Source organism: Coloeus monedula, assembly GCF_965178545.1.
Source record: "Coloeus monedula genome assembly, chromosome: 4".
In the NCBI taxonomy this organism is placed as follows: domain Eukaryota; kingdom Metazoa; phylum Chordata; class Aves; order Passeriformes; family Corvidae; genus Coloeus; species Coloeus monedula.
The window spans coordinates 16,613,860-16,638,712 of record NC_138784.1 but is presented as its reverse complement, the minus strand read 5'-3'; the positions used below and the strand labels follow the sequence as shown (position 1 = coordinate 16,638,712).

The window sequence follows — 24,853 nt, the reverse complement described above, 5'->3', positions numbered from 1 at the left end:
CTCGGCCGGGCCCCGGGGCCGGCGCCGCTCGCTCCCGCCCCGCGCAGGGGGCGGGCAGGGCCCCGGCGGCGGCCGCGGCCGGACTACAGCTCCCGCCGCTCCGCGGGACCGCCCGGAAGAGCCGCCGCCTCCTCCCGCCGACTTCCTCCGGCCGCGCTGGGCGCCGCGCACGGTACGCGGGGCCGGGCGGCTCCCGGGGCGTGGGGCGGCGGCCGAGGTGCGGGGCCGGGCCGCGGCGGGGCAGCGGCGGTGCCGGAGCCGCAGCTGGGGCGAGCCCTGCGCTGCCCGCTCGGCCCCGCTCCCCGCCCCGCCCGGGACGCGGCCCCAGCGCCGGGAGCGGAGCCGTGGGGCTGGGCTGGGCTGGGCTGGGCGGCCGTGCCCGGGGCGGGAGCGCGGCCCGGCAGCCCGGATCATGGTCGGAGCATCCCGGTGCTCGGGGCAGCCCCTTGTCCTTCCCGGACAGCATCCGGCCGGGCATCCGCGGTGACAGACGGTGTGCTTGCGCTGGCTGCGGAGGGCCCGGCGTGGGTTTGGGGTTGTGCCACTGTTCTTCTGTCTGCCTGGAAAAATGGCACACGAGTGCGGGGGGTTGTTGGTTTGGTTTTGATGGGGTTTTGCTTGGTTTTTAAAATTACTATTATTTTGGGGGAAAAAAAAAAAATCCCTTCGTTTGTTTTTCACATTGGAAGTCCCAGGAATCTTAACTGGGACAGGAATGTTAATGCTGCACTTTCCTGCCGGCTTTGGAGGGCAGTAGGGTAGCATTAAGGATGTTTGTTTTGAAATTAAGGTGTCTTATTTTGACTTTAAGTGAAGGGATAAGGCAGAACACCGAGGAGAGCTTAACAAATAAGGGTGAAAGCCTAACAAAAGCTTACTCAAAATACCAGCTGGCTGAAGGTAAATAGAGCTAAGTAGTTAGACAAGGCAGTCTAACATTCTAAAAGCATGCCTTCCTTTCTTAAAGGTATGTGCTTCATTGTCTTGAGTTCTGTGGGTCATCTTGCTGCCCAGTTCTTGCTTCTCCTCCGCTACAAAGTTACTGTGGTGTTCTCACAATAATTAGAAGACTAATTTTAAGGAATGAACTGGTTGCACACTTTTCTAGCCTAGGGAGAATGCCAGTTTTGAATACAGAAAGGGCAGGATGAAGAAAGAGGGAAAACACAATATTTCGTGGTTATCTCTACACTGAAAGTGTCCTGTGCCAGAAGGCCTTCTAGAAAACTAGCTGAGATTGGAAAGCTCTGAAGAACAGATTGTTTCAATAGTAAATGCTGTTAAAAAAAAAAGAGGTGACTCTAAGGTCAAACCAGGTCTTAGCTTTAAAAGGGCTCAGTATCTTGGACTAATAAGATCTGTATTTGCATATGTTGACATGAAGCAAGTAGTAAATCTTGTGCTTTGGGCTGCAAACTGATTACTCAAGGAAGGAACTTTTCCCCACAGCATTGCACAACTAGCAGTGTTTTGCTTTCCTCGGGACAGCTCTGTTATCTGCCTGGTGGGAGGGGAGGGAGAGGCAAGGAAGCTCTTGTGTTTGACCAGCAGAGCGTGTGATTCACAGGCCCGTGAGGACCAGGGAGCTGGGAAATTGGAGTGCCTTGGCTTCCCTTCTCCGTGCAGCTTGTATGGGGGTCAGCCCTGAGCTGTAGGGGTACTGCTGCCTGGAAGGGAGTAGCACCGAGTGATACTTATGCAGCTGCTGAGTCTTCATTCACTGATGCTGAGAAATGGTCTGGGACCTCAGGCGAAGGTAGTATCAAGACTACTTGCAAAGCTGTCTCTTCCAGGGCTAGTCTTGCCTTCTCACAGCTCCAGTTGTAGGCACTTTTTGTTCCTCTGTGTGAGCCCAAGCACTCTAGGCACATGTTCCTGCAAGGAGGTGCCGGTACACCAGGGTGCTCTGTGGCAGTGTGGCTCAAGTGCACCTGGGCTGTGTAGATGGAGACAAATGGTGTCAGGTCTTGTACAGACTCACTGCATTTGTGCTGGATGAGAATGGAGGTGTTCAGGTGTGGTGTAGGATAAACATGACTGCAGTGTCTCAAAGCTGTCATGGCTGGCCCGTGTTACTCAGAGGGTCTCTGTGCCATGCTCTGTTTTGGAGGTCAGATGTGATGTTGGTTTCCATGATGGTTCATGTATCCAGCAGTAGCTGGATATTGCTGTTAGTCAGGCATGTGTCATCACTGAGAGAACGGGGAAGGGAGGCTGCCAGCAGTGAAAGGTGTCTTGATGAACCTTTAAAAAGGAGGAACAGAAACTCTGTGTGAAATAAATGGTTTTCAGCAGCAGTAATTTGGATGAGAGACTGGGCAATGACTTCCAATTTCTCCAAGTGAGGTTATGAAACTGAACTTATAAAATCTTCTATCAGATGTGCAAATAATTACAAACCATGCCTGTAGATACAAAAGAACAAAAAGGCATTATCTTCTGTCTTATTTCAATGCTGATCCTTTGGGGAAACAGGGGTGGTGCTTTATTGTACCTCTCCTCAGCATTCAGAATGTTTGTGGTGTTGGCATGTCTTCTGAAACGTGTGGAGAGAGATTCACCCCCTTGCTGGCAGTGGGGCTGTTTCCCAAAATCTGTTAGCAGAAATGGTCCCTTGGCCATGCCAGTGCAGCTGGGGGAGTGGAGCAGTGTGACATGGAGCAGCATGAGGAAATTGTTTGTCTGTCATGGCCTTTCCTCAGTGCTGATAATTTCTGGTTATCTCGAAGTTGAGGCAGATGTCACCCATGCCCTACAGGTAGGGACAGGAAGGTGTGACTTGTCATGTGCTGTGTTAATGAGTTAGTGACAGATGGAGCTGTAATGTCAGGCTTGAGAATAAATAGGCAAAGATTCCAGCTGTTGGATTTCAGCACTGTCCTCACAGTTACTTCCCTTTTTCCGTCTATGCAAGTCCACTCTTGGAAATATTCTTTCAGTTAATGAGGCAGTCAGATCGCAACCTCTTCTCCACCCATAAATGCTGCTCTTGTGGCTTCATCTCCCATCTGTGTCCAGCCAGGTAGCAGTGGAAAGCTCTTACTTATGGCCACTCTGTAGTGCACCATGTGTGTAAGTGGTGCAGAATGGTCTTTAATGGGGGAATGCTGGAAGCTGGTAGATCCAGGGGGTACTCTTTGGTCCTGGGCACTGAAGAGGCATCTGCTAGGAGAGAAACAAAAAAGAAGTGTCATGAGGGTACTGGGAGAATGGGAATAACAAGACACCTTAAGCCATAGAAGGTACTGAGGAATGTGCAAGTGATGAGATGGGTAGTGGTGTGAAACTGGTGGAAAGGCAGAGCATAGAGTTGTTCCATCTGAATTCGAGCTGTTTGGGGAACAGAGCTGTACTTCATATATGTGTTTTAATTCAAATATGTTTTCTCTTCTCCTCCCTTCCCACCTTCTTCTATTTAAGTGAGAAGAAAAATGACCTAATCACCATCCAGCCCTCGTGGCCAAGGCAGGAGCAGGGATAGGGCTGCCAGGAACATGGCTGTGCCTGGAAGCTTCCGGAGGCAGCCTGCCAACAGAGGCCTTGTGTCCCACTGCACCCACCATCATATTGTTGTGTTCCTGCTGACCTTCTTCAGGTAGGTTGAGTGTATCTCTGCTCAGAGATTTGTATTTCTACCCTTTCCCCCTTAACATCCAGAGAAAATTCAGCCAACCTGTGTCTGTGTGTTTTCTGGCAGTTATTCCCTGCTCCATGCCTCCAGAAAGACATTCAGTAATGTCAAAGTCAGCATTTCCAGCCAATGGACTCCCTCCTGCCTAAACAGCACGGCCCCTGAGCTCCGGCCATACGAGGTAAGGACACAAGGAAGTGCAAGGAAAGGTGGGCAGCTGCCAGTGGGCTGAGCTTGTGGGGCTGAAGAGGCCCCTTAGGTGTTCCTCACTTCTCAGAATGTGAGGGGGAACTTTAGGAGTTGGCATTGTAGTGTTATGGATCACCAGGCAAGGCTGAAATCTTCCCTAGTGGTACCCAGAGGGAAACTTCTTGAGAAGCTACAGTGTTCCAAGGGAAATGGGGGCCCCAACAGAGTCTGCAGTAGCCAGCAGCATGGAGGAGGGGGAAACAGGGACTCTTCCTCTGGAGCGTTGGAGGCAATAAACCAAAGCAGTTAATGGGCTTACAGAGAGTTCTCTGAAATCCTGGCTGTGCTTTCTCTGTGGCAGTGGTGCTGCTGCCACTCTCTTAAAAGGATAGCCAAACCAGGAGAGAAGAGAGCTATCTGAGCATGCTAGCTGCTTATCCTAAGTTGATAGTGAAGAATGATTTTTTATCTTGCATCTAAAAGGTCTGATTTCCATGCTGAGCATCCAGTACGCCTTGTCTGTAAAATCCTGGCTTCAGTGAAAGCAGTGGGAGTTTGGCAGTGCTTGCTTGCAGGAAAGGAAGTTTTAAAGTGCTTGGTTCTCACAAATGGGAATGCAAGAACTACCTCCTGGTTCCTACCATTGGGTGTTTAGGGCCATGCTTGTTTTTTGTAATGCTTTGTCCCGATGCTTTTGAGAAGTGGAAGAAATCTCACATTAACAGCTTGGTCACAGGCCATGAGATCTATTAGAGCAGGGAGTTACAAGTCAGCTGCTGGAGCGTTGCCTGCATCAGAAATCATTGGTTATTTGAATGTTTGACAGAAGGAACAGAAGGATGATAAATGCTGACTTCTTGTGATAAGTGAGAATAGTAAATTTCACTTGTAATTTGTTCAGGATTTTATAGTATGGCCAAAAGGAGCGAGCATCCCAGGGATGCTAAAACAAAATACAAGGTGTTTCTATTTAGTTCTTTAACTGACTTTCAGACAACTAGTATATTTTGGAAGCTGTTTTGTTTTGGTTTTTTTAATATATAGATGATTTGGTGTTTGCTGGATGTTGAGATTCATGTCTGAACAAGAAAAATGGTCAAACTGGTCCTTTAGGTATCCATTTAGGTTCCATCTGTTAAACTAAGTGGATGTATGAGTAGTGTTGTCTGTGCAAGATGTTCTCCTGGAGAGCTAGAATCAAGCTGAAACTGATGATATTTGAGTTAGGCATATCTGTAGGTTGGGCTTGGGTTGTGTTTGTTTTCTAATGGAGGCATGGTGAGAAGGGAAGAAAACTTTGTTCTGATTAACTTAATTCATTCTTCAAGTTATCCTCAAAGCTTGCTTTTTTAACCTGATTTCATTAATCTTTTTTTGGGGACAAGTGAGACTTTTCCCCTTTTTTTGATCATATTGAAAGTAAAGTGAAACTCAGGGTAAGCAAAAAACCTAACAACATTAGTGACTGGAGTTTGTTGTAAATAGTTTCCAACCAGTCTATTTCTTCCCCTTGTTCCTTTTGTGGTCTTTCTTTTCTGTTTGTTTTCTGTCATTTCTTATTTTGGCTGCTGCCACAAATACTTCAAGGGAATTATTTATTTAATGAAGACAGCGAGAGAAGTACAGAAGAGATGCTGCACATAAAACAGAATATGCCTTTATTGTATTATTCATTAAAATGCTCATCAGTGTCTCAGAGTAAGAAGCTGTCTAACAGTTGCATGGTTGTTAGAAGTAGGGTTTGTTTTGCCAGTCGTTTGTCTTGATCCAGGTGAAAGGAACATTTCTCCCTTCTGGTTTGCTGGCTTGCCTTTTAGAAGTGAAACCAAGTGTCAGTGGACATTTTCTGCCAGAACATAAAGCCAGAATTGTTCCTGATTTGATAATTAAAGTCTTGGAGGAATGGGAGCTTGCTTGGGCCAGATGCTGTTCTGCTTTGGAGCTGGGGTTTCCATTGAAAAAGAGTAGAATGAGCTATGTCTCTCCCTGTTCACCTGTCAAATTTTTCTCTCTTTAGCTCTGGAACAGCAGCCATTTATTTCCTAATGCAGAAGAAGCAACTCTCTTCCTGGGGACACTGGACACCATCTTTTTGTTTTCCTATGCTGTGGTGAGTAAAGCTAACCCAAGCTGCTCAGCTTTGGTTGACTTACTGGGAACATCTCACCCACAATAAAAAGCTTAGTTCAGAGGCAAATCTTGTCTCTTTCGGTTTCTGTTAGTTCTGCCCATGCCTGTCACCCATATGAAGATGCTTGTTAGCAAACACAAGGGAAATACTATCACTTCAGAATTTCTTACACTCCTGTCACCAGGGAGGACTAGTTCTGTCTCTCCAAGAGTTCTCAGCTGTATTCTTTCAAACAAGAAATGTAATGAGCAGCTACGAGCAGGGTTTCTTTGGTGACAAGAGAAGTGGTTAGAATCAAACTGTAAGTTGGTATAATGGCAGTGTTTGGATTAGTTTGGCCTTTCTATGTCATTTTAATTCTTACAGCTATGGGGTGTAAATCTTCTGGCTTTATTTAATGCTGTGTTTTGTTCTCAGGGTCTCTTTGTCAGTGGCATAGTTGGGGACCGCCTGAATTTACGCTGGGTTTTGTCTTTTGGCATGTGTTCCTCTGCTCTGGTGGTAAGTTGGAATGTAGTAGTGGGATTTAAAGATCTTCCTTAGGGTTTCTGGGCAGGGTTTTGCTGTAGGGGAGAAGAGGCTCTGTTTCTGTGTGAATCTGCTCGTGAGCTGTAGCTGTACCTCAGTGTCTCAAAGCCTGCAGGTATAACTTGGTGCTGGATGCATGTACTGCATTGTCTAAAGTACTGAGCGTAGATGACTCCCCCTTCCTGAAATGTCTAGTTCTGGACACTGTGTCAGAAGGAAATTCCTAAGTCTGAGGCACTGCCTAGAGACTTGATGAACAGCTTTTGTTCAAGATTGGTGTATTTGGACTTTTGGGGACTTAACTTAATCTCTGAGACCATGTATGTTGTTATCGAGGCTTTTGCTTCCAAACACAATCTTCACTCTGTTCTTTAAAGGATGTGCTAACAATCCCAGGCACTCATGTACTTATTTTATGTAATTGCTGGGAGGGTATGTGTCAAAAAAGAGTATCTGCTTAAAACAAAAGCGTTCTTCAAGTTCAAACCACTGCAGATAAGTGTGAATCTGTTTTATCTCATGGTGGTTTTCTGGCTGTTAAAGTAGTAGTAAAATGTGTGGAGTGTGTTTGATTTACCCAGTGGCTACAAACCCTACTGTGACCTATTGGGCTCTGCAAACACGTGACTACAAGTGTGCCTCAAGCACCCTGTGCCACAATGTGTGTTTATTTTGGCTGGTTTGGGTTAGAGCACTTAGTAATTTGAGACCTGGCTGTAGTATTTATGTTAAATTTGGTGAAGATCCATGACCTGTGAGGGTTCTGTGTTTGCAGAGAGCCTCATGGATTAGGATGTCAGTACAGCAGCAGCAGATCAAGAGGCTACTCTATTTTTAGTGTTGTCACTGAAAGTATTTGTCTCTTCCTTCTCCTCTGCTGTTGTAACCGTGCCGTTGGGGAGACAAAAGTCTTTTGGAGAGGAAGTGCCATGATAGCACATTTGTCTCTGGAGTCAGAGCTCTGCTGGCTCAGCAGAGGGTGCTGTGAGTCCTGTGCTGTGTCTCAAACAATGCCAGCCTGGCCTCTGCCCTGGCCCTGCACAGCTCCCTGAAAGCTTGTTCCTTTTTTTAGCACCGCACTCCTGAACATCTTTCATCAGTAGCCTCAGGGTGTCTTCTCTGTTTTCCCCCTGCTCCTATCTAGGTGTTCTCCTTTGGCACACTCACAGAATGGTTGCATTTCTACAACAAGTGGTTCTACTGCTGTCTCTGGGTTGTGAATGGCTTGCTGCAGTCCACTGGCTGGCCCTGTGTGGTTGCTGTCATGGGAAATTGGTTTGGAAAAGCTGGGTAAGTTGAGTTGTCTTCAGTGACTCACTTATCTGACCTGCTGAGCAACAGATCATGCTGAAATTCTCAAATCAGAAAGGCCAACTGTTAGATCATAATTAAAATTAGGTAGGATGAAACGTGCCTTACTTGTTACATCCTCTCTCTCTTTCTCGTTTTTCTGGAGCCACAGCACAGCCTGGTGTGAACACAACTGTGTGTGTTAAAAGCACAGAGTCAAACTTCAAAAATCTCTTAGAGTGACTCAATTTTAATTTTCATACCACTGGAAAACCTGTTTCTGTCTACTTACCAATAAAGAGAGCAAATAGTAACTGACTCCTGGTAGATTCTACTCTCTCTCTGGGGTTATGCAGATGAGTTCTAGTCAGTTTGTAACCTATTTGCCAGCTCACTCTGCTTTAACACAGATGTTTCAGGGTTCCTTGCTTATCTATTTGACCCCTCCAAGTTATTATGTGTTTTGTTTTAAGTGAACTTTGTGTCTCTTTGAAGTGGTCAGGGAAAATGGTGTAACTTTATTCATAAGTTAAAGTTCACTTGAATGTTTTGTTTTGGTCTTGTTTGTAATGTCATCTGTCCTCACATTGCCTGCTTCAAATCTTTTTCCCCTTCTCCAGGAGAGGTTTTGTGTTTGGACTCTGGAGTGCCTGTGCATCTGTGGGAAATATCCTAGGGGCATTCCTTGCCTCCTGCGTTCTCAAATATGGCTATGAGGTAGGTATTGCTGCCTGGCTTCTAGCTGCACCTGCATGTCTGAATGGGTTATGAGACACTGGTTTCTTATCCCATCTTTGAGGGGCAGCAGCCTCATGTGTCCAGTTTCATCTTACTGAGTTCTGTGGAGGTAAGCAGTAGGCAGAATAGAAAGGCTATTCCTTTCCTGACTCTTCCAAACTGGGAGAAATGAGCTTGAGACTCCTCTGTAAACAGGACTGATGTTACTGAGGAGCTCTAGTGTCACATTATACCTTCTTCTGATTTGGGTGGCTTCAAGTGCTCTTCAGAGTCATCCAGCACAGTTTCTCAGTTGACTGGAGTCACTGGAGCTGGAAGGGCATGGAGGCATAGCTGCTGTGAGTGGGAAGAGGCCAGGCTGTCCTGTGGCAGTGGACAACTGAGCACAGGGAATGGGAGTGACCCAGCACATCTCGCAGCAAGGGGTCTCTGAGGACAGGCTGGCAGAGCTGAGCTGGTCACTTTGGACATGAGAAGGCTTAGGGTACCAAGAGCAGCCTTCCAAAGCCTGGGAGAAGATTGCTGAGAAATCAGAGCCAGACTTTTTCCTGGACTACACTGTGAGAGAGCGAAAAAGCAGTGGGTATAAAGTGAAGCAGGGATGGTTCCAACTGGATATTTGGGAAACTATTTTCCTATGATGTAAAGCAATGGAACAAGGGGACAGAGCCTGTAGGATCTGTCTTTGGAGAATTTCAAGATCTGATTGACTAAAGCTCTGAACAATCTTGTCTGAATTTGGTGCCTGACCCTTCTTTGAGCAGTCCCCTCCAATAGAGCTGTATCTCTGGTTGTGTTGTCTCAGCTGCTTCCTCACTGCTGTCACCTCAGTACAGATAGGCCTAGATAGGACCCAGTCTGTTCAGGAGATGCAGAGATCACTTGTTTCCAAGTGTTATGGATGCAGTCTGGGTTGTTGTAGCTGTGTTTGCTCTCTAATGAGGCTGGAATGTAAAGAAACCCTCATTAGTGAGGGAGGTGTGTGTGACTGAAAGTGCTTTAAAGAAGAATGCTTTATTTATTCCTCCTCAGTATGCTTTCTTGGTGACTGCCTCCGTACAGTTTGCTGGAGGAGTCATTGTGTTCTTCGGGCTCCTGACGTCGCCGAAGGAAGTGGGTGAGTGGAAGAGCTGTGCTATTTCAGTCCCTTCATGGAAAGCAGAGCTGCAGCTTTCCAGGTAGTTCTACTCATTCTGACAGCATTTATCCTCAGGGCTCTTATCAAATGGTCTTGCACCTTAGTGCATTTAATGGAGCAAATGCTTTACTTGCCAAGATCACACTAAATGCATCACGTGAATAGGGTCTGGATATTTTTTAAAAGCAAAATAAAACGGCCTGGCTTTAACATCTCCATTAGGATATGCCTAATTATCAGTTTTTCTTGACCTGAAACATCAGTATTTGTTAAAGAAACAGCAGACAAACTGATAACTGGTTGTTGTAGGAGAAAACTATGGCAAGCCTTAACTGTGCAAAGGGAAGGGAGAGTAGTTTTGGTCTGCAGGACTGCCACAGATAAATAACTCTTGGGTTGGATGTGTTTCTTCTCTGAAAAGGTGGCAGGCAAGTCAGAGTGTAGGAGGAAAACAAAAGAACTTTGGGGCTTTGACAGGGCCGTGGAGGAGGTTTCCCAGGTGCCTGCAAAGGCTGTAAAGTTGGTAGCACTAAAGCTGCCATAAAGAGTGCTCATAAGAGTGCTCTGCATCCCAGGAAGCACAATGCAGTTCCCAGGCCTTCCATTCCAGCAAAGGCACGAACAGGCAGCAGGTGTCTGTGTCCCTGCTGCTACACTCAGCCTCCACATTCAAGGGTGGTGGCACCCAGGAGCCAGGGCTGAGGATCCCAACCCCTCAATAAGGGGGGAAATGCACTAATTTGTTGTGTCTTCCAACTAATGGCCAGACACTCAGAACAGACAAAGCCGACGCCAGGATCAGACAATACTTTCAAGAGCCCTAGAAGACAAAGGGTAGAAACTGGCGGCACTGCAGAACACCATCTAGAAGAGTTTCTAAGCCAAAGGAAGATGGAGGTATGGGAGAGCAAGGGAATTGCTAGAAGGTAGAATTGCTTAAAAGAAGTGAGCATAGCTTTAGAGTGGGGAGAGGGTGAACAGGCTGTGGTCTGTTTTTCCTGTTGCTTATTCCTTGTAAAACTTAGGCCTCCCTGAGCTTGGAGCAGATGAAGATGAAGTCAGTGTGGAAGAAGATGCCAACAGACCTCTGATGGGCAATGACGATGTAGATGATGATGACCGGAATTACTCCATTCAAGCAACTGACAATGACAACCAGCCCAAGGCCATTGGCTTTTTCCAAGCTTGTTGCCTTCCTGGTGTAGTACTGGTGAGGACACAGGTTCTTAAGTAAGAGCTGACTTATCTGTTAAACGTAAAGCTGGCTTTTTGTGTTGTCAGGATTTGTTCACATCATTGTTAATATGTTGACCATATGTTGTAGTGGTTGACATCTGATGTCTCACGCTGTTGAAATGTTGGGGTTGGGCCTGTTATCCTTGTGTGCATGGATGATACTGTCTGGGTGTGTGGTGTGTGTTGCTCTTCCCATCCTGCTTCATGGAGTGCATGTAATGAGCAGGGGAAGGGGAGCAGAGATCCTGCCCTTCCTGCTGTGAATTTGGAAGGGAGACCATGAGCAAAGGTGGCTGTAGGATGCTTCCTTGGTAAGATAGATGCCTGCCCTGAGGATTGGGGTTCTCACTCCTAACTGAGCATCACACAGAGCTCTGTGGCACTGATACTGAGATTTGGGGTTTTTTAGTTACCGTAAAGCAGAAAGCTGGCCTGAAAAGCCTGAATTGGCATGATGTGACAGCTGGCAAAGTGTGTGGGATTTCTTAGGAACAACAGGAAACCAAGGCCTGGTGATGCAGTTTCCACATATCCTTGTCCTGACCCTTGAAAACTTGTGCTTCTGTATAGCAGTATTGCCCAATTCATGTTCAGCTGAAAACTTAACCTGTCATTAAAAACCAGTGTTAACCTTCTGCGTCTGTGGGCTGTCCCCTCTGAGTACTACAGCCAGTACAAGAAAGGGGGCAGAGTAGCTGGCTCAGCAGAACAGTGGGAACTGTCTGGATTTGTCATGGAGCAGAGCTACTGAATGGGCAGTGTTGCCAGGTACCCTTAATGAGCAAAGCAGTTGACTGTTGTGATTAAAGGAACAGGAAATCTGGAAGGGGTGGGTGGAAACCTAGAAATGTCAGTGTGTTGAATGCAGGACAACCCCAGTTCTGTTGTTAAGGCCTTAGTTGAGGGATGGCAAAAGAAAGCAAACCCATCTTGAGTTCTTTCCTCCTCTGGTAAATGCCTTACACAAAATGTTAGTGGTGGCATCTGCCTCAGTTGATGTGTGACCTTTTTCACTGGCCTGAGCAAAAGGAGATGGCAGCAACTGAGGTTGCTGGCTTTGTAGTTTGGGTTTTGAGGACACGTTCCACACCCTAATCCAGCAACCTGAACACCTCTGAGTTTTATCTGATGTCAGATTAGTGCCCAGCCAAACAGGGATACCATGTCAGATTGGTGAGAGACCAAATACTGAGAGAATCTCCAAAGCCTTGTCAAGATTCTACAAAGAATTTATTTGACATATTTTTTCTGTAGCTTCTCTCATCTCCTGCTGAGTGATACAGTGGAAGAGTTTTAGTGCAGACAGCTTTCCCCTGAGCCTCTAGGAATTCAGTGTTTAATCACTCAGACAATCTGGTGGACAGTTTCTTAGTGCATTGAAATAAATATCACTTTGTACAGTGCACTTTTCACACCCAGAGGCAGGAGAACTCTACCAAACATCCCCATGTCTTCCATATATGGCGGAAATTAGTTTGTGTCCTGTAAGAGTGAAAAAGCATTAATAATACAGCTAAAAAGTCTGTATCTATTAAAATAATATACATTTAAAAGAGATGATTTTGTGGAGTTTAATATGTAAAAAGATCTGCTTTTTAAAATTCAAAATCAAGTGTCCATATGCACACAGTCTCAAAGGCTGTGCTTTAGCATCTTCATCCTTGTTTGCCTCTTTAAGTGGGTTCCTTGAACTGCTGTGTTGGTGTTTATCAGGCGGCTTTACTGAAACAGGGTGACCTGTCCCTCCACATGCTGGGCCAGCAGTCCCTGAGAACTAATCTTTGCCACACACATGAGGGCTCTGAAGGAGGAGATCTGCTAGCTAAGGACAAATTGAGCCCAGCAGCCAGAAGAAGGAGGTTGTCTCAGTTGCTGGGTTTGAAAGCCTGTGCTCAGCTTTGGCCACACCTTTCATCCCGTGTTCGGGAATACCTGCCTGGGGATTATGGATGAAGCTTTCTCTTCTGGTGCTGTAAGCAGATGAGCCTTTTGAGCAGCACAAGATAGCACAGAGGAACCACTTCACAGAACTTTTCTCAGCATGATGCACAGATGACTAAATCTCAAGCTTGTTTCATGTCACGTGGTTGGCTCCCTTCCCTTCAGAAGGTGAATTAAATTTTATTTTTTTTTTTGAAGCCTGATGTCATCTCCTCTCAAGATTACACTGAAAGTGTTTTAACCCATTGCATTCAGAGATAAAAAAATAACCTTCTTGACAGTGATTTTTGTATGCCTGGGTTCCCTTTGATGTTCAGCATTAAGCTTTCATGATGCTGCCTTCTTACATGAAATTCAGAAGCGCTTTCCCATGAAAGCTTTAGCTGGATCCAGAGCTTTATGGGAATAAGCAGAAGTGCTGTTTGCATTTCTCAAGTGCTAACTGCTCGCTGGCCCTCTCTTTGTTCCAGTACTCCTTGGCCTATGCCTGCTTGAAGCTGGTGAATTACTCATTCTTCTTCTGGCTGCCCTTCTACCTCAGCAACAACTTTGGATGGAAAGAAGCAGAAGCTGACCAGCTCTCGATCTGGTATGATGTGGGAGGAATCATAGGTGAGTGAGCAGGGGAGTGACATCTTCTTGCAGCTGCCTGCATAGTGTTTGAGAATGAAAGACAGTGAATGCAGCCAGAGCAGTAGTGTTCAGTGGGATCTCGCTTTCACTGAATGTTGCAAAAGTCTAGTTATGTATGTGGCTGCTTGGCTTTTTTTTTTCCTTAAAAAAGTATATGACCCCCTAAAGAGTTTACATTTAACTGAAGGGCACTGTCACACTCTTGAAAATTACCCCCAGCTGGCACTTTTCTTCACTGACTAGAACTTCTTGAAAAGTGCTGTGTACAAAATGGGGCCCCTGCTTGCTACTTCCTTTCTGACAGGTACCCTGGGGGAAGATTTAGGTCTGGGCTTAGTGGGTTCTGTACTGTCCTGTCTGTCCTATGTTTTTAAGGACAGACTCATTGCAGATCTCAGCAGAGCAGGCACCAACTGTGTTATGTTCAGAAATTAAATGTAATTGCTCTTGTTTCTGCTGGCTGCAAAATCTGACCCAGTTCCTCCAGAATAAAGAATATATTGTATATGTGTTTAGACTTCCAATCTCCTGTGCTCAGGTTCTTGCTTTATTCCCTTGTCCAGTTAGCTTTCCTATAATAGACATCCTCATTTGGGTCTGTTCAGGGTCAGTGTTTTTGCCTCTGTGGCCTTTTCTGCATTAGGCTTTCTCAGCATTCTGGCTTTTACCAGCAGAGCAGTTCCTGCAGAGGTAGCAGTGGTACGTAAGGTGATTTTTATTGGCCTTTGGCATTTGTTGCATTCAGTTGCACCTGCCCTACGTAGGTGAAGACAGCAGGGAATGTGAGGCCCCTGTGTAACAGTGGTTTTCCTGTGAGAAAAGAGCTGCCTGTTCTTGCACTTTCAGTTAAAGGAACGAGCCACAGTGTTCAGCTTGCTTAATCCAGCGTTCTGGTGGTCGTAGAGTTGTGATTGTCCTATACGGGAAGAGAAGGAAAGTAGGAGCATTGGCTAATTGCATGCCAGAAAAAAAAAAGTAATACATTCCCAATAGAGCACTATGAGTAGTTTTCCCTGCTTTATCTGAGACACTTAAATTTACTGTTGTCTCTGTGTCCTGGGCAGTAAGGGCAGGAAACGTAGCTCTCAGGATTTTAGAGGGAATGTGTATTGATGAGGAAGCCAGAGGCCACTGCACTCAGTGAAATGAGCTTTGTTCAAGGTGTCAGCATCCTGATCCTGACAGTGATATTTTTCTTTTTGAACAGGTGGGACTATCCAGGGCTTGATTTCTGATGTGCTGCAGAAGAGAGCCCCAGTGCTAGCAGTGAGCCTGCTCTTTGCTGTGGGCTCTCTCTTTGGTTACAGCCGTGAGTATGCGTGTGCTGCACAGGGATAAGAGGTTCATTCAGTGCATCCTAGAGAGAACCAGAGTACAGCCTGTTCTCATTATGTTTTCTGGTCTTGAAACTGCTTCTGGATCAGAATGGTGCCTTTTGATCTATTTTGCTCAAGTGCGGCTCTGCACAGAAAGAAATCTGTTCTCTGGTTAATGGGGTGGAAATGAATTCTCTGAGTGGCTGGATTTCCCTATAGTGGTGAGTTATGGTACTGATCCTTCTGGTACTGATCCTCCTACAGTGTCAGTGAGGTTTTTGGCATTGTCATTGTGTCAACACCATAACTGGTAGAGCAAGAAATCTCGGGTGCTTCCCTATACTATGAGGAAAGAGAATCTGTGCACAGATCTGTACTGGAGTACATATACACTACACAGAGGCAGGAGAAGCTCTTAGACTTCACTACTTACACTTCTGTAAATGGTGAAATTGGAGAGTTTCTGCCTCTTTTATGATAGATATAGTTCTTGCTGTCTGGCTATTGAAAGGAATCTCAGGAAAACAAGAGTGTAAGGAGATGGGAAGATGTAATTCCTGTGAAACATCTTATGAAGCACTTCTAGGGGTGACAGGTATGTGTCTTCAGACAATGTCCTGTGGTACCAGAGTGATTTAACTCACTGGGATGCTGTTTCACTTCTCTGTGTGTTCCTCCAAAATGGGGTGGTAGTCCAGGCAGACTTTTATAGAGCACTTTGAGATCTGTGAGTAGAAAACTGCCAGAGCTGGACATGAGAAGTGTGGCTTTTGGAAGCATGCAGGCTTACTCAGATGGTCTTGAAGTAAGGTCAATAAGTTATTGAATAGCAAGGATTGGGTTTGGTGGAGTTTTTGTAGGCCCTTGTGCTAACTCATTGCTTTAAAAAGTGAATTGGAAGTAAATATGAAATTATTGCTGATGAGGTTTGAAGTTTGTACTAGACAGCAGAGCAGCCAGAGCACCAGGTGCCTTGTGCTTAACTCAAAATGTGCTGCTGTCCAGATACAGAAGTCTCAGGTGATCCAAGGTTCCTGCAGTGTGATAATTCAGCTTCCATCAGCCAAAACAGGAAACCTTACTATGCCCATAGTGTGTTGCACCTAAGAGTAATAATGGCCTGAGAATCTGTGAAGAGGGTGCACCTTGCCTTGCACAGGAACTTGCCGTGTGTGGGCCCTGAGTGGAAGTGAGTAAGGAATTCAGGTGATGCCTGGAAGTGAGGTATCAGGGAAAACTGTCAGAAAAGCACTGAGGGACTGTAATGGGAAACTAGCTGCATGTACACGTGCTGCTGGAAAGGCAAGGAGAACCTGTAGGTGCTCAGACATGGCTTTGTAAAGAGGAATTAGGAGATGAGAGTTTGCATGTTTTGCTTTATTGTGCAGCATTGTTGGGGAAGTTGCTGGGTTACTACCTCCAGGTCCAATCTCTGTACTTTAAAAAACATTTTGGAAAATGGAGAATGAGTGAAAAGGCTTATTCAAATGTTGAATACTTTATGATGAGAGAGTTTGAGCTGAGCCTGACTTCCCCAGAGAGACAGATGAAGGATTCTCTTACTACTCAAGTTTATTTACCCTCACCTGGTCTTTCTCTTGCAGGTTCCCCAAACAGCAAACCTATCAATGCTGTGATCATGGCAATTACAGGTAACTTCTCAAAAGCCACTGTTATGCTGGTAGACATCTAAATGTGTTGCAGAGCAATCAGTAACACCAGCCAGGTGGTGGTAAGATGTTTGTGTGTGCTGCCATCTCTGATGATTTTGCAGAAAGGGTGAAAACTGGGGCCCAGTTTCTGTTACCTTTGGAAAACAGCTGTAGGAAAACTGCCTTACAGAGGGAGATATAGAATACAGACTGTATAGAATAGTGGCCTGGAGCTGAGGGGATCTGCCTTGGCTCAGTATGATGAAGGTGGATTTATGCCAAAATACCAGTGATCTTGTATCTGAGGAACTGGGTATATGGCAGAGTCATGAGCTGCAGCTCAAATTTGAGGGTGTTTGTCAGAATCCAAAATACCCTGTGTACTGTGAGAGGTCACAAGCTTTTTGTGCCACCACACATACTGTGCTGTGTTATGGAATTAAGCCTGCATGAATAGAGCCTTTCTTTCCAAACACTCTTATTTCAGAACTCTCTGTCCTGTTGTTGTGGGTCCTTTTTTTTTTGCCTTCCATCTCCTCCTCCATGAACTGTTGGAGACTGAGGCTGTAGCATGGGGGTATGCTACTCCAAAGTAATTAAAACGTTCTTGTTGGCTGTTTCTGTGTGGGTACTCCAGATATTCAGGGTGTTCCATGACTGTGTGTTTCAGGTACCCCTCTGCTTGCAGTTATGCTCTGAGCACTGTCCCTAGACTTAATTCTTGTCCTGAGTTTTGCATGGTAGAAAATCTGGGTTTTGAAGGTGTTTTGTTGAGAATCTGAGTATTTGTTTTGCACCAAGGCTGTTGTCTTGTCATTTTCAGGGTTTTTCATTGGAGGCCCCTCTAACATGATCAGTTCTGCAATTTCTGCTGACCTGGGGCGTCAGGATCTGGTGAAAGGCAGCAGCGAGGCTCTGGCAACAGTCACAGGAATTGTGGATGGAACAGGCAGTATTGGTGCTGCTGTGGGTCAGGTGAGGCTGCCAAAGGAAAAGAGAGGTCTGGGGAAGGAAGAAAAGTGTCTGTTGTGGTTACAGATGTTAATACATTCCTCAATCCAGAGTTGTATGGGGAGAGAAAGAGAGGGTTTGGGGATTTTAAAAATAATTAAGAAACAACCAAGGGAACTTGTCTGTTTTAACAAAGTTTCCAGTGGAAACAATGTAATTAAGAACTAAACTAAGTATTAATAGTGCTAATGTTAAGGCACTTTTGTAGTTCAAATGAATTTTAGATACTTTCATATCCTGAACTTCAAAAAGCTTCGCAAAGAGTGAAAAAATATTTTGCAAGTTGGAGATTTTTTGTTTTGAGGTGATAGAAAACCTTCTCTTACAGAAAAGCATATCTCTATAACTGAGTAAAATTGGAATACTTTGGAATGTTACAGCATTTATTAAGCGATTTAAAATTTGCTCTTATTTGTGCTTGCTCTTTTTATCTGTGGGTATCTTTTACACCTTGTAAATCCAGCCCCACTTGCTTCAATAGTCCTTACAGTATGCTGCCAGAGGTCTGAGGACTAGAGTGTTGCAGAGGAGGAAGCTGACAGTGTGCCCACTGGGGATGTTTTCTTCTCAAATACAAGTGTTAGCTACGCGAAAGAACACAGTGGTGCTTTGGGGAGGATTTAGGAGAGACATCGGAGCCAGTTCTACTCCAGGCATCCTGCAGTGGTGGTAAAATACCAGGGATGCAGGCAAGGCGTGCGAGTTCCTTTTCTAGAAAGGGATTTGGGTTTGTGCTTGCCATTGATTGCCTGAAAAATACAATCATTCAGTCGCTCCTTTGTGGGATAGATGCTGCTTATCTCCTCTGAACATGGAAAATTACAAGTGCTCTGAGGACATGTATAAGTGCACTGTTACACTCAGTGTTCTTCTGGCATCCTCTCGGTGTTTTTGTCTTCCCACACACATACCATCCAAACTCACGTCATCATAAAAATTGGGTCTTTGGTTCTGAGAGATTCCACCTGCCTCCCCTTCCAACACTGCATTTATTCCAGCAGAGACAACCACGACGTCATTCCGGGGGTGTGTGAATAACAGCAAATGCACAATGAGCGTGTTAGAAATTCAGATCCTGTCCTGATACACCCAGAAGTGAAGAAGGGAGGCCCTTGTGCAGCATCTGAATATAAATCTGCTAATAAGGGATACATTTTCTTGTGTGGCCTGGGCGGCCCAATTGAGCCAGGGTGCAGCTCAGAACAGAGTGTAGTCTCAAGTGTCTTGCCTGGATGAAGGGTTAAGTAGTTACTGGTTGCACAACTCTTGAAAATGTGTCTTGTGTAATTTATAAGCCATTCTAGAGCTTTTAGCTCTTCTGAGAGTACTTACATCCACTTATGTCCCAGTGTTCCGTGCAAAAACCTCGTATTCAGCAGAGTCAATTTGTCACCCTTTGAAACTGTAGTTCAGTTCTGTCTTTGTGCTGCTCTGAGTTACTGTAAAGCTTCAGGATGATGTCTCTGCTTTGCTGAAACTGTGGGTTTCATACAGAAAAAGGCTGCTGTCCTGAGTCATCTCTTCTGACAGGAAAAGACCAGTTGGAAGATTTTGTGATCAGCTCTGTGTAGAGTGTCAACAGCCCACAAAGTCTAGGAAATGAAAGTGTTATGCCTGAAAGTCATGCTTATCTCCCCAGTTTGAATAATATTTTTTTCATTTCTATTTAGTATCTAGTGTCTTTGATCCAGGAGAACCTGGGATGGATGTGGGTTTTCTATTTCTTCATTCTAATGGTAAGAAATCACCGTTTTTAAAAGTTCTTTGTCAAAGCTCAATTTGCCATAGGAGGTTTTTGTGAGAACCTGGGAATTGTGACTTCAGATACCATTCTCAAAGCGGCCTGTGGTGTGGCTTTGCCTCAGATTGTCTAAGTCAGGTGGGTTCATTTTGGATCCTTTACAGTCCTGTTACCCAACAGGAACTGAGATTGTAGCAGAGACACAAAAATACTTGCCCAAAAATACCTGTATGCATTTCCTAAAGCTCGTACCGCCTTACTGACTTCCAAGGCCGGACTTCTCCCTCCTGTGTCTCCATGATACATAGTTTCTAGTATTTTCAGGGAGCTGAAGTGAAGCTGCTTGTTTGTTAGGACTTGAAGATTAGTGGAAGGAGTGATGAGGGTGTTGAAACTAAACTGAAAATGCCTTGCCCCTGTTTTGCTGCTGGGGCAGAGAATGGTTGAGGCCCTGATGTCCACTCAGCATCACCACAGTGGTGAACATTGCACAATTCACTTGGTCTTCCCTGCTGGAAGTGCCAGGAGAGGTCTTTGCATCTGTGCTGACAACGGAGAAGGCCACTTTGGTAACCAGCAGAGGTGGTGAGGAGGAAGGTCACTGGGGACCTGAAGAGCTCATCTTTATGAAAGGGTGATCATGACAGCTGAAATTGTATGAGCTTTCCTGCAAGCTCAGTCCTTCCTCTGCTGTGCCACTCTGTCATTACTTCTCTTAGCCTGTGTCTTTCTGGGATGGCCTTGAGTGCACATTGGAGTGGGGGTGGCTGCAGCTGTGGTTGCTCTGTGCTGACTGTCTTGGATTTGCTTCTTTCCACAGACGAGTTCAACAGTCCTGTTCATTTCACCATTGATAGTGAGGGAGATCAGGTTGCTGCTGCACGAGCGGCGCCTGCGAATGCTGGCAGAGTGACTTCTGCTCCCCTCTGGAAGGACTGCTGTATGGAACTGACAGCTGAGACACTCATCAAAGCCCTGGGAGACTTGTTTGGTACATCCTCCAGGTTTGGACTGATTCAAAATGACTCCACAAGACTTGATTGAGTCGCCTTAGGCAAGCTCAGTCGTGAAGTACCAAATACCTATCCTGAGACCACCCTGTCACGGAGCTGCTGACCTAAGCCAGACAATCCATGGGACTGATGGATTGTCCCAGCCTCCCAGGCTCTTCCATGCCAGCAGTCACACCAGGGTCTTCTGTTGGGTGTCTCATTCCTCTATCTTTTCTTATTTATTTCTGGATGTGCTGACCAAAGTCAGCTGTTTGAAACTGACGGTTTTTGGGAGGCTGTCTTGCAATGAATCTTGATGCTCTTTTGTGCTGGTGAAATCATACAGTGCAGTTCATGGATAGTCCTAAATTTAAGATCACCTTAGCTTTTAGAAAGGGCAAAAATAATTATTTGGAATTTACGCTGTCCAGTTGTTTAAAAACTGCTGTTGCTAAATCTCTGCACAGATGGACCTCTGCTATCCCCTAGTTATTAACTGTTATATATTCCAGTAGAGTCACATGGAGAAGTTACCTCTGTACTTGTTTTTAACATTTTTTAATAATTTTACTAATCTCTGAGAAATGAGATTTCATGTTTTTTTAAGCTATTGAATGGCGTGCAATACTTTACTGTGATCTCTGAAATAGGCCTTAGTAGGTCCTTTGTGTCTAAAGGATCCTTGAATGGCTTCAGGGATCAGTAATGGGACACAAATACTTTCACTACTGCTTTGTTTATTGAACCTGATCAATACTGACCAAAATGGGTGTGAGGTGACCTTCTGAAGGAAACTGATGTCACTGACTTCATACTCCTTGGGCAATTGCTCATCTCTAGCAAAGAAGGATCAGAATGGAATTAAAGGAATTTAAGGGACCTGTCTGCTCTCAGACATGGGCTTCCAGACAGGGACTGAAGCGTACTCGTGGAGTCGCATTAACGAGCAACTGCTGCTCTCTTCCCCCCACACTCCTGTAGCTATGGCTGCATAGGGAACCTCAAGCTCCAGGCTTTGAAAGCTTGAGTTGTATCTTGAAGGGAAAGGTAGCTGCAAGTCTACCTGCAAGCACAAAAAACAAGTGGCTGCACTTGGTGTGGTGTTGTTGGAATGCTTTGCAGTACTGTGGTAAGCGGGATGACCAACTGACACCTCTAACATTTGCTGGTGATCTTAAAGGGATCACTGAGTAACTTCTCAAAAAATTGCTTTGTCTTTATGCCTTGAGATGTTTTATTGCAATAGGTCTGTGTTAACCTGCAGAACTTGTGAGCAAAGACTCCATCTAACTAGTCAGCAATGCCTGGGTGGGGGTGGGGAGCAGCAAAATTCTTGGAGCTGATAATTTGAAACTTTTAAAATGGGAACAGTTGCCTTTTCAAAATGTACAGTGATTTAATTTTATTTTTTAATTGATGAATGTCAATTTTTAGTCATGTGTTGATTGTAATGAGTGGAACATCATTAGTGCCTTACAGTTTTGCAGTTTTGAACAGTTGCTTGGTGATTGCTGCTTCTGCAGTTATATCTCCATGCACAGCTTTGCTTAATGTGGAACTCAGTTGCTCCATTTTAGACTTTTTTTGAGTCTTTCTCTCTGGGTGGAGGTAGTTGTTGCATCTTTTTGTTAACCCTCAGAATATTTCAGTGCTTGGGAAAATTATGCCATTAAGCTGATACGGGACCTGAGTCCTGTTCTTGACTCTTCTCATTCCCATTCCAATTTTTGCCTGTATAATTAGAGCCGGAGACTGAGAATCTATCATCCTGTTCTCAGAATTATGCCCTGGGGTTAGTGTTCACATCCCAAGCTACTCATTAGCCCCTGTACAAATAGAATGAAAACTCCCTGAAATTTAGTTCTAAAATTGATGGCGGCACCGTTTACCCCAGCCACGGCGTCTGAAAATCTCTGGTTTCAAATTCCAACCTGGATGAACTTTTTGGCTGCCTCTCTGGGCAGCAGATAAGCAGCTGATGAAAGGTGGGGTGGGAAAGGGATGTTGCTGGGGTCGGGGGGAAGGAGAGGCCAGCCCCTGTAACAAATGGCTTCCTGTAAACAGTTCTGTCCCCTCTTGAGAAGTGTCAGGAGTGATGGAGCGCCGAGCCCAGGCTGCCCAGCCGCTGCATCCAAGCGTGCGGCGCTTTGGGGCCACCCGCAATTAGTGAGGCGTGCCTATGGCCTCAGGATTGCTGCTGTTGTTGTTGTCCTGGATTTTCACTACTGTGTGTTTCTCCAGGGTGCTCTGAAGGAGAAAGGTTTTCAATCTGGTCATGTCCGAACTGATCTCACGTGAATAAACGTACTTCGACTTGATCTGGGCTCGTTCTTCCGTGTGCTTTATTCCGCTGTCCCCGGTGTGGTTCTGCTGAGCGTCCTCCTCTTCCTCCTCCTCACAGGTCTGGCTCTAGCAGCTGCTTTTCACTGAACTGCTGTGAAGGCCTGAGCCCTGGCTAGTCCTGAAACCAAACCCTCATCCCAGCCTAAAAGGGGACCATGTTCCCTGGGCTGCAGTTTGGCACTCTTCCTGATCAGGCTCACAGGAAGTTTTGTGCAAGTCCCCTAACAGAGATGCCCATAATGGTATAATTAATGGTCTTAAATAAAGGAACCAGACCATATACTTGGTTTTATTAATTTATTTCTTTGTTGATCTGCATGTAGAAGTCAGGTGTTCTTCCCCTGGAACTAAATGTACCATGTGCCTGTGGGCCCTGCTGTGCCTTCTCTCCTGTGGCTTGTTCCTTTAAACATGAATCCACATCCTTGCTTAGCTGTGTTTAAATGGACACAGTGGGGAACTTGGTAATTGTGTTTTATAGTTTATATTAAATTCTGAGTTGAGCACAATACCAGACCACTGGAGAAACTCCTGTGCCTGCCTGTTCTGTCCCTCAGCCCTGAGTAGTTTGGTGGTGCTAGGATGCTATTCCTCAAGAAAACTAACAGTTCATATTTTTACCCCTTCTCTGTCACTTTTTTTCCCACCTACTCATCAGGAACTTTCCAGCCTACTCTGGAAGTACTCTGAGGAGTAGAGCTTTGCCTGAGTATCTGAAAATGCTGAGAGTAGCAAACCCCATCACCACCGCTGTGACTGTGATCTCCAGAGCTGAATGTGTGGGCAAGCAAGAGAGGAGGAATTGCTTAACTTCAGAAGTGCAAAGGAAATGCACAAGGAACTGATCTCTGAGTGTTTTAGACAATGCCAGGATGTGACAGACTGACCAAACTGGTATTAAAAGAAAAGGTGTGCTTCAGCCCCATAACACCTGTCTGTATCAAGGAAAGGCCTTGCAGTAGATGCCCTACAAGCAATGCTGCTGCATCCTGGTTTTCTTGGAAGCGTGGAACCCAAAAGATCTGGATGTCTGCCTGGTGGGTACCACAGTGCTCTCCAAAGCAGGGAGAATTGAGCTGCTGCCCTAAGTGCTGGGCAGCCTTACAGAGCATGTGAGCTGCTTGTCCTCACCAAACCCAGGAGAGCAGCTTTCCCTTCTGCAGGAGAGTGGGAGGAGAAGCAGCAGCATGCTTTAGGGGTTGTTTCCTGCCAGAGGGAAAAGGACAAAAAGTATTTTGAGATAGTCCCACAGACCTCACCAGTTCAAGCACTGGCTGCTCAGGGATGTCTCGGACACGCTGCTCTTTGGTTATTCTCCTGTAATTTAACCCTCTATCCAGCTGTGGCCAAAGTGCTCTGCCAAACCTGTTTGAAATTTCTCCCCTCCTTCTTTTCTAGGTTCTTTTCTAACTGGAATTGCCTACGGGGATGTTTTGGGTTCTGTATTGCAAAAGTTTTCTAAGGCACAGCATGCCCACCTTCCTGCATCTTTGTCAAGCCTTATCTAATCCTTTTAGTAAACAGCCTCCCGCTCGCAGGAGGCTGTAAATACAAGCTCTTAGGATGCTGTGTGAGGCTGGACTGGGGCTCCCTGTGCTATCTATATGCCCATGAAAACATCCCCCATCCCTGGAAGAGTTTAAGCCCAGGCTGGATGGGCTCTGAGCAATCTGGTCTAGTGGAAAGTGTCTGTGCTTACAGCAGGGGGGTTGGAACTAGATGAACATTAAGGTCCTTTCTAACTCAAACCATTCTGTGATTCTATTAAAGCCTCTCTAAAGGAGAGTTGCTTAGTACAAAGGTGAATTTAGGCAATTACTGGGAACATTTCTTTTGGTTCTCCTGCACTGGTGATGATATTTGTATACATTTGGATCCCAGGAGGTTCTCTTGGAATGTCTCCTTTGTCCAGGGCTGTGACAGCATGCAGGTGCAGTAGCCAAGCTGGAAAGTACTCCTGGAGCAGAGAGCAAGCTTTGTTGCTCTCTTGTAAAGTTTAAGAGTACTGCCAGGAGAAGAAAGACTGCTGCTGAGAATAGAGAAGTCCAAGTAAAGTATTTGGAGACAATCTATTTTGTTTGGGAATAGATTTTGAAGTGGCAGGTGGAGTTGGTGGACTTGGAGGTGAGTTGGTGATGTCTCTGTCCTTTTGGTGTTCTTCCCCTGTTGTGAAGCAAAGGGAATCTGTACACCACCACCTCTTGTCCTTGAGGGCCACAGAAGTAGCAAGAGAATTCGGAGTGTACCAGTGGAATGACAGCAGCTAAGGAGGAGATTACTTACATGTGCTAATTAAATCTTGTTTCTTTATAATGCAGTTAACAAAGTATTGGGGATTTGGGC

General features: G+C 45.5%; 1 protein-coding gene across 2 annotated transcripts; it reads left to right on the top strand.

Annotated features, from left to right (window-relative positions):
* Positions 1 to 122: 122 nt before the first annotated feature.
* SLC37A3 (solute carrier family 37 member 3) lies at positions 123 to 22,443 on the top strand. Of its 2 annotated transcripts, none has more exons than XM_082279710.1 (15): positions 123 to 172; positions 3,421 to 3,595; positions 3,698 to 3,812; positions 5,838 to 5,930; positions 6,369 to 6,452; positions 7,624 to 7,769; positions 8,390 to 8,486; positions 9,570 to 9,624; positions 10,671 to 10,855; positions 13,293 to 13,434; positions 14,663 to 14,764; positions 16,376 to 16,423; positions 17,247 to 17,398; positions 19,105 to 19,170; positions 19,996 to 22,443. In XM_082279710.1, exons 2-15 carry the CDS (start codon positions 3,495 to 3,497, stop codon positions 20,086 to 20,088), a joined length of 1,479 nt encoding a protein of 492 aa, XP_082135836.1. In that variant the 5' UTR covers positions 123 to 172; positions 3,421 to 3,494; the 3' UTR covers positions 20,089 to 22,443. The 2 variants fall into 2 exon arrangements, with proteins under 2 accessions (XP_082135836.1, XP_082135835.1); XM_082279709.1 differs by having other exon boundaries at positions 9,540 to 9,624.
* Positions 22,444 to 24,853: the final 2,410 nt, after the last annotated feature.

Coding starts and splice junctions, on each gene's coding strand:
- SLC37A3 (XM_082279709.1), top strand. CDS start 3,495: ATGGCTGTGCCTGGAAGCTTCCGGAGGCAGCCTGCCAACAGAGGCCTT. Junction 6,453..7,623: donor TGTGTTCCTCTGCTCTGGTG/GTAAGTTGGAAT, acceptor GCTCCTATCTAG/GTGTTCTCCTTTGGCACACT. Junction 9,625..10,670: donor GACGTCGCCGAAGGAAGTGG/GTGAGTGGAAGA, acceptor TGTAAAACTTAG/GCCTCCCTGAGCTTGGAGCA.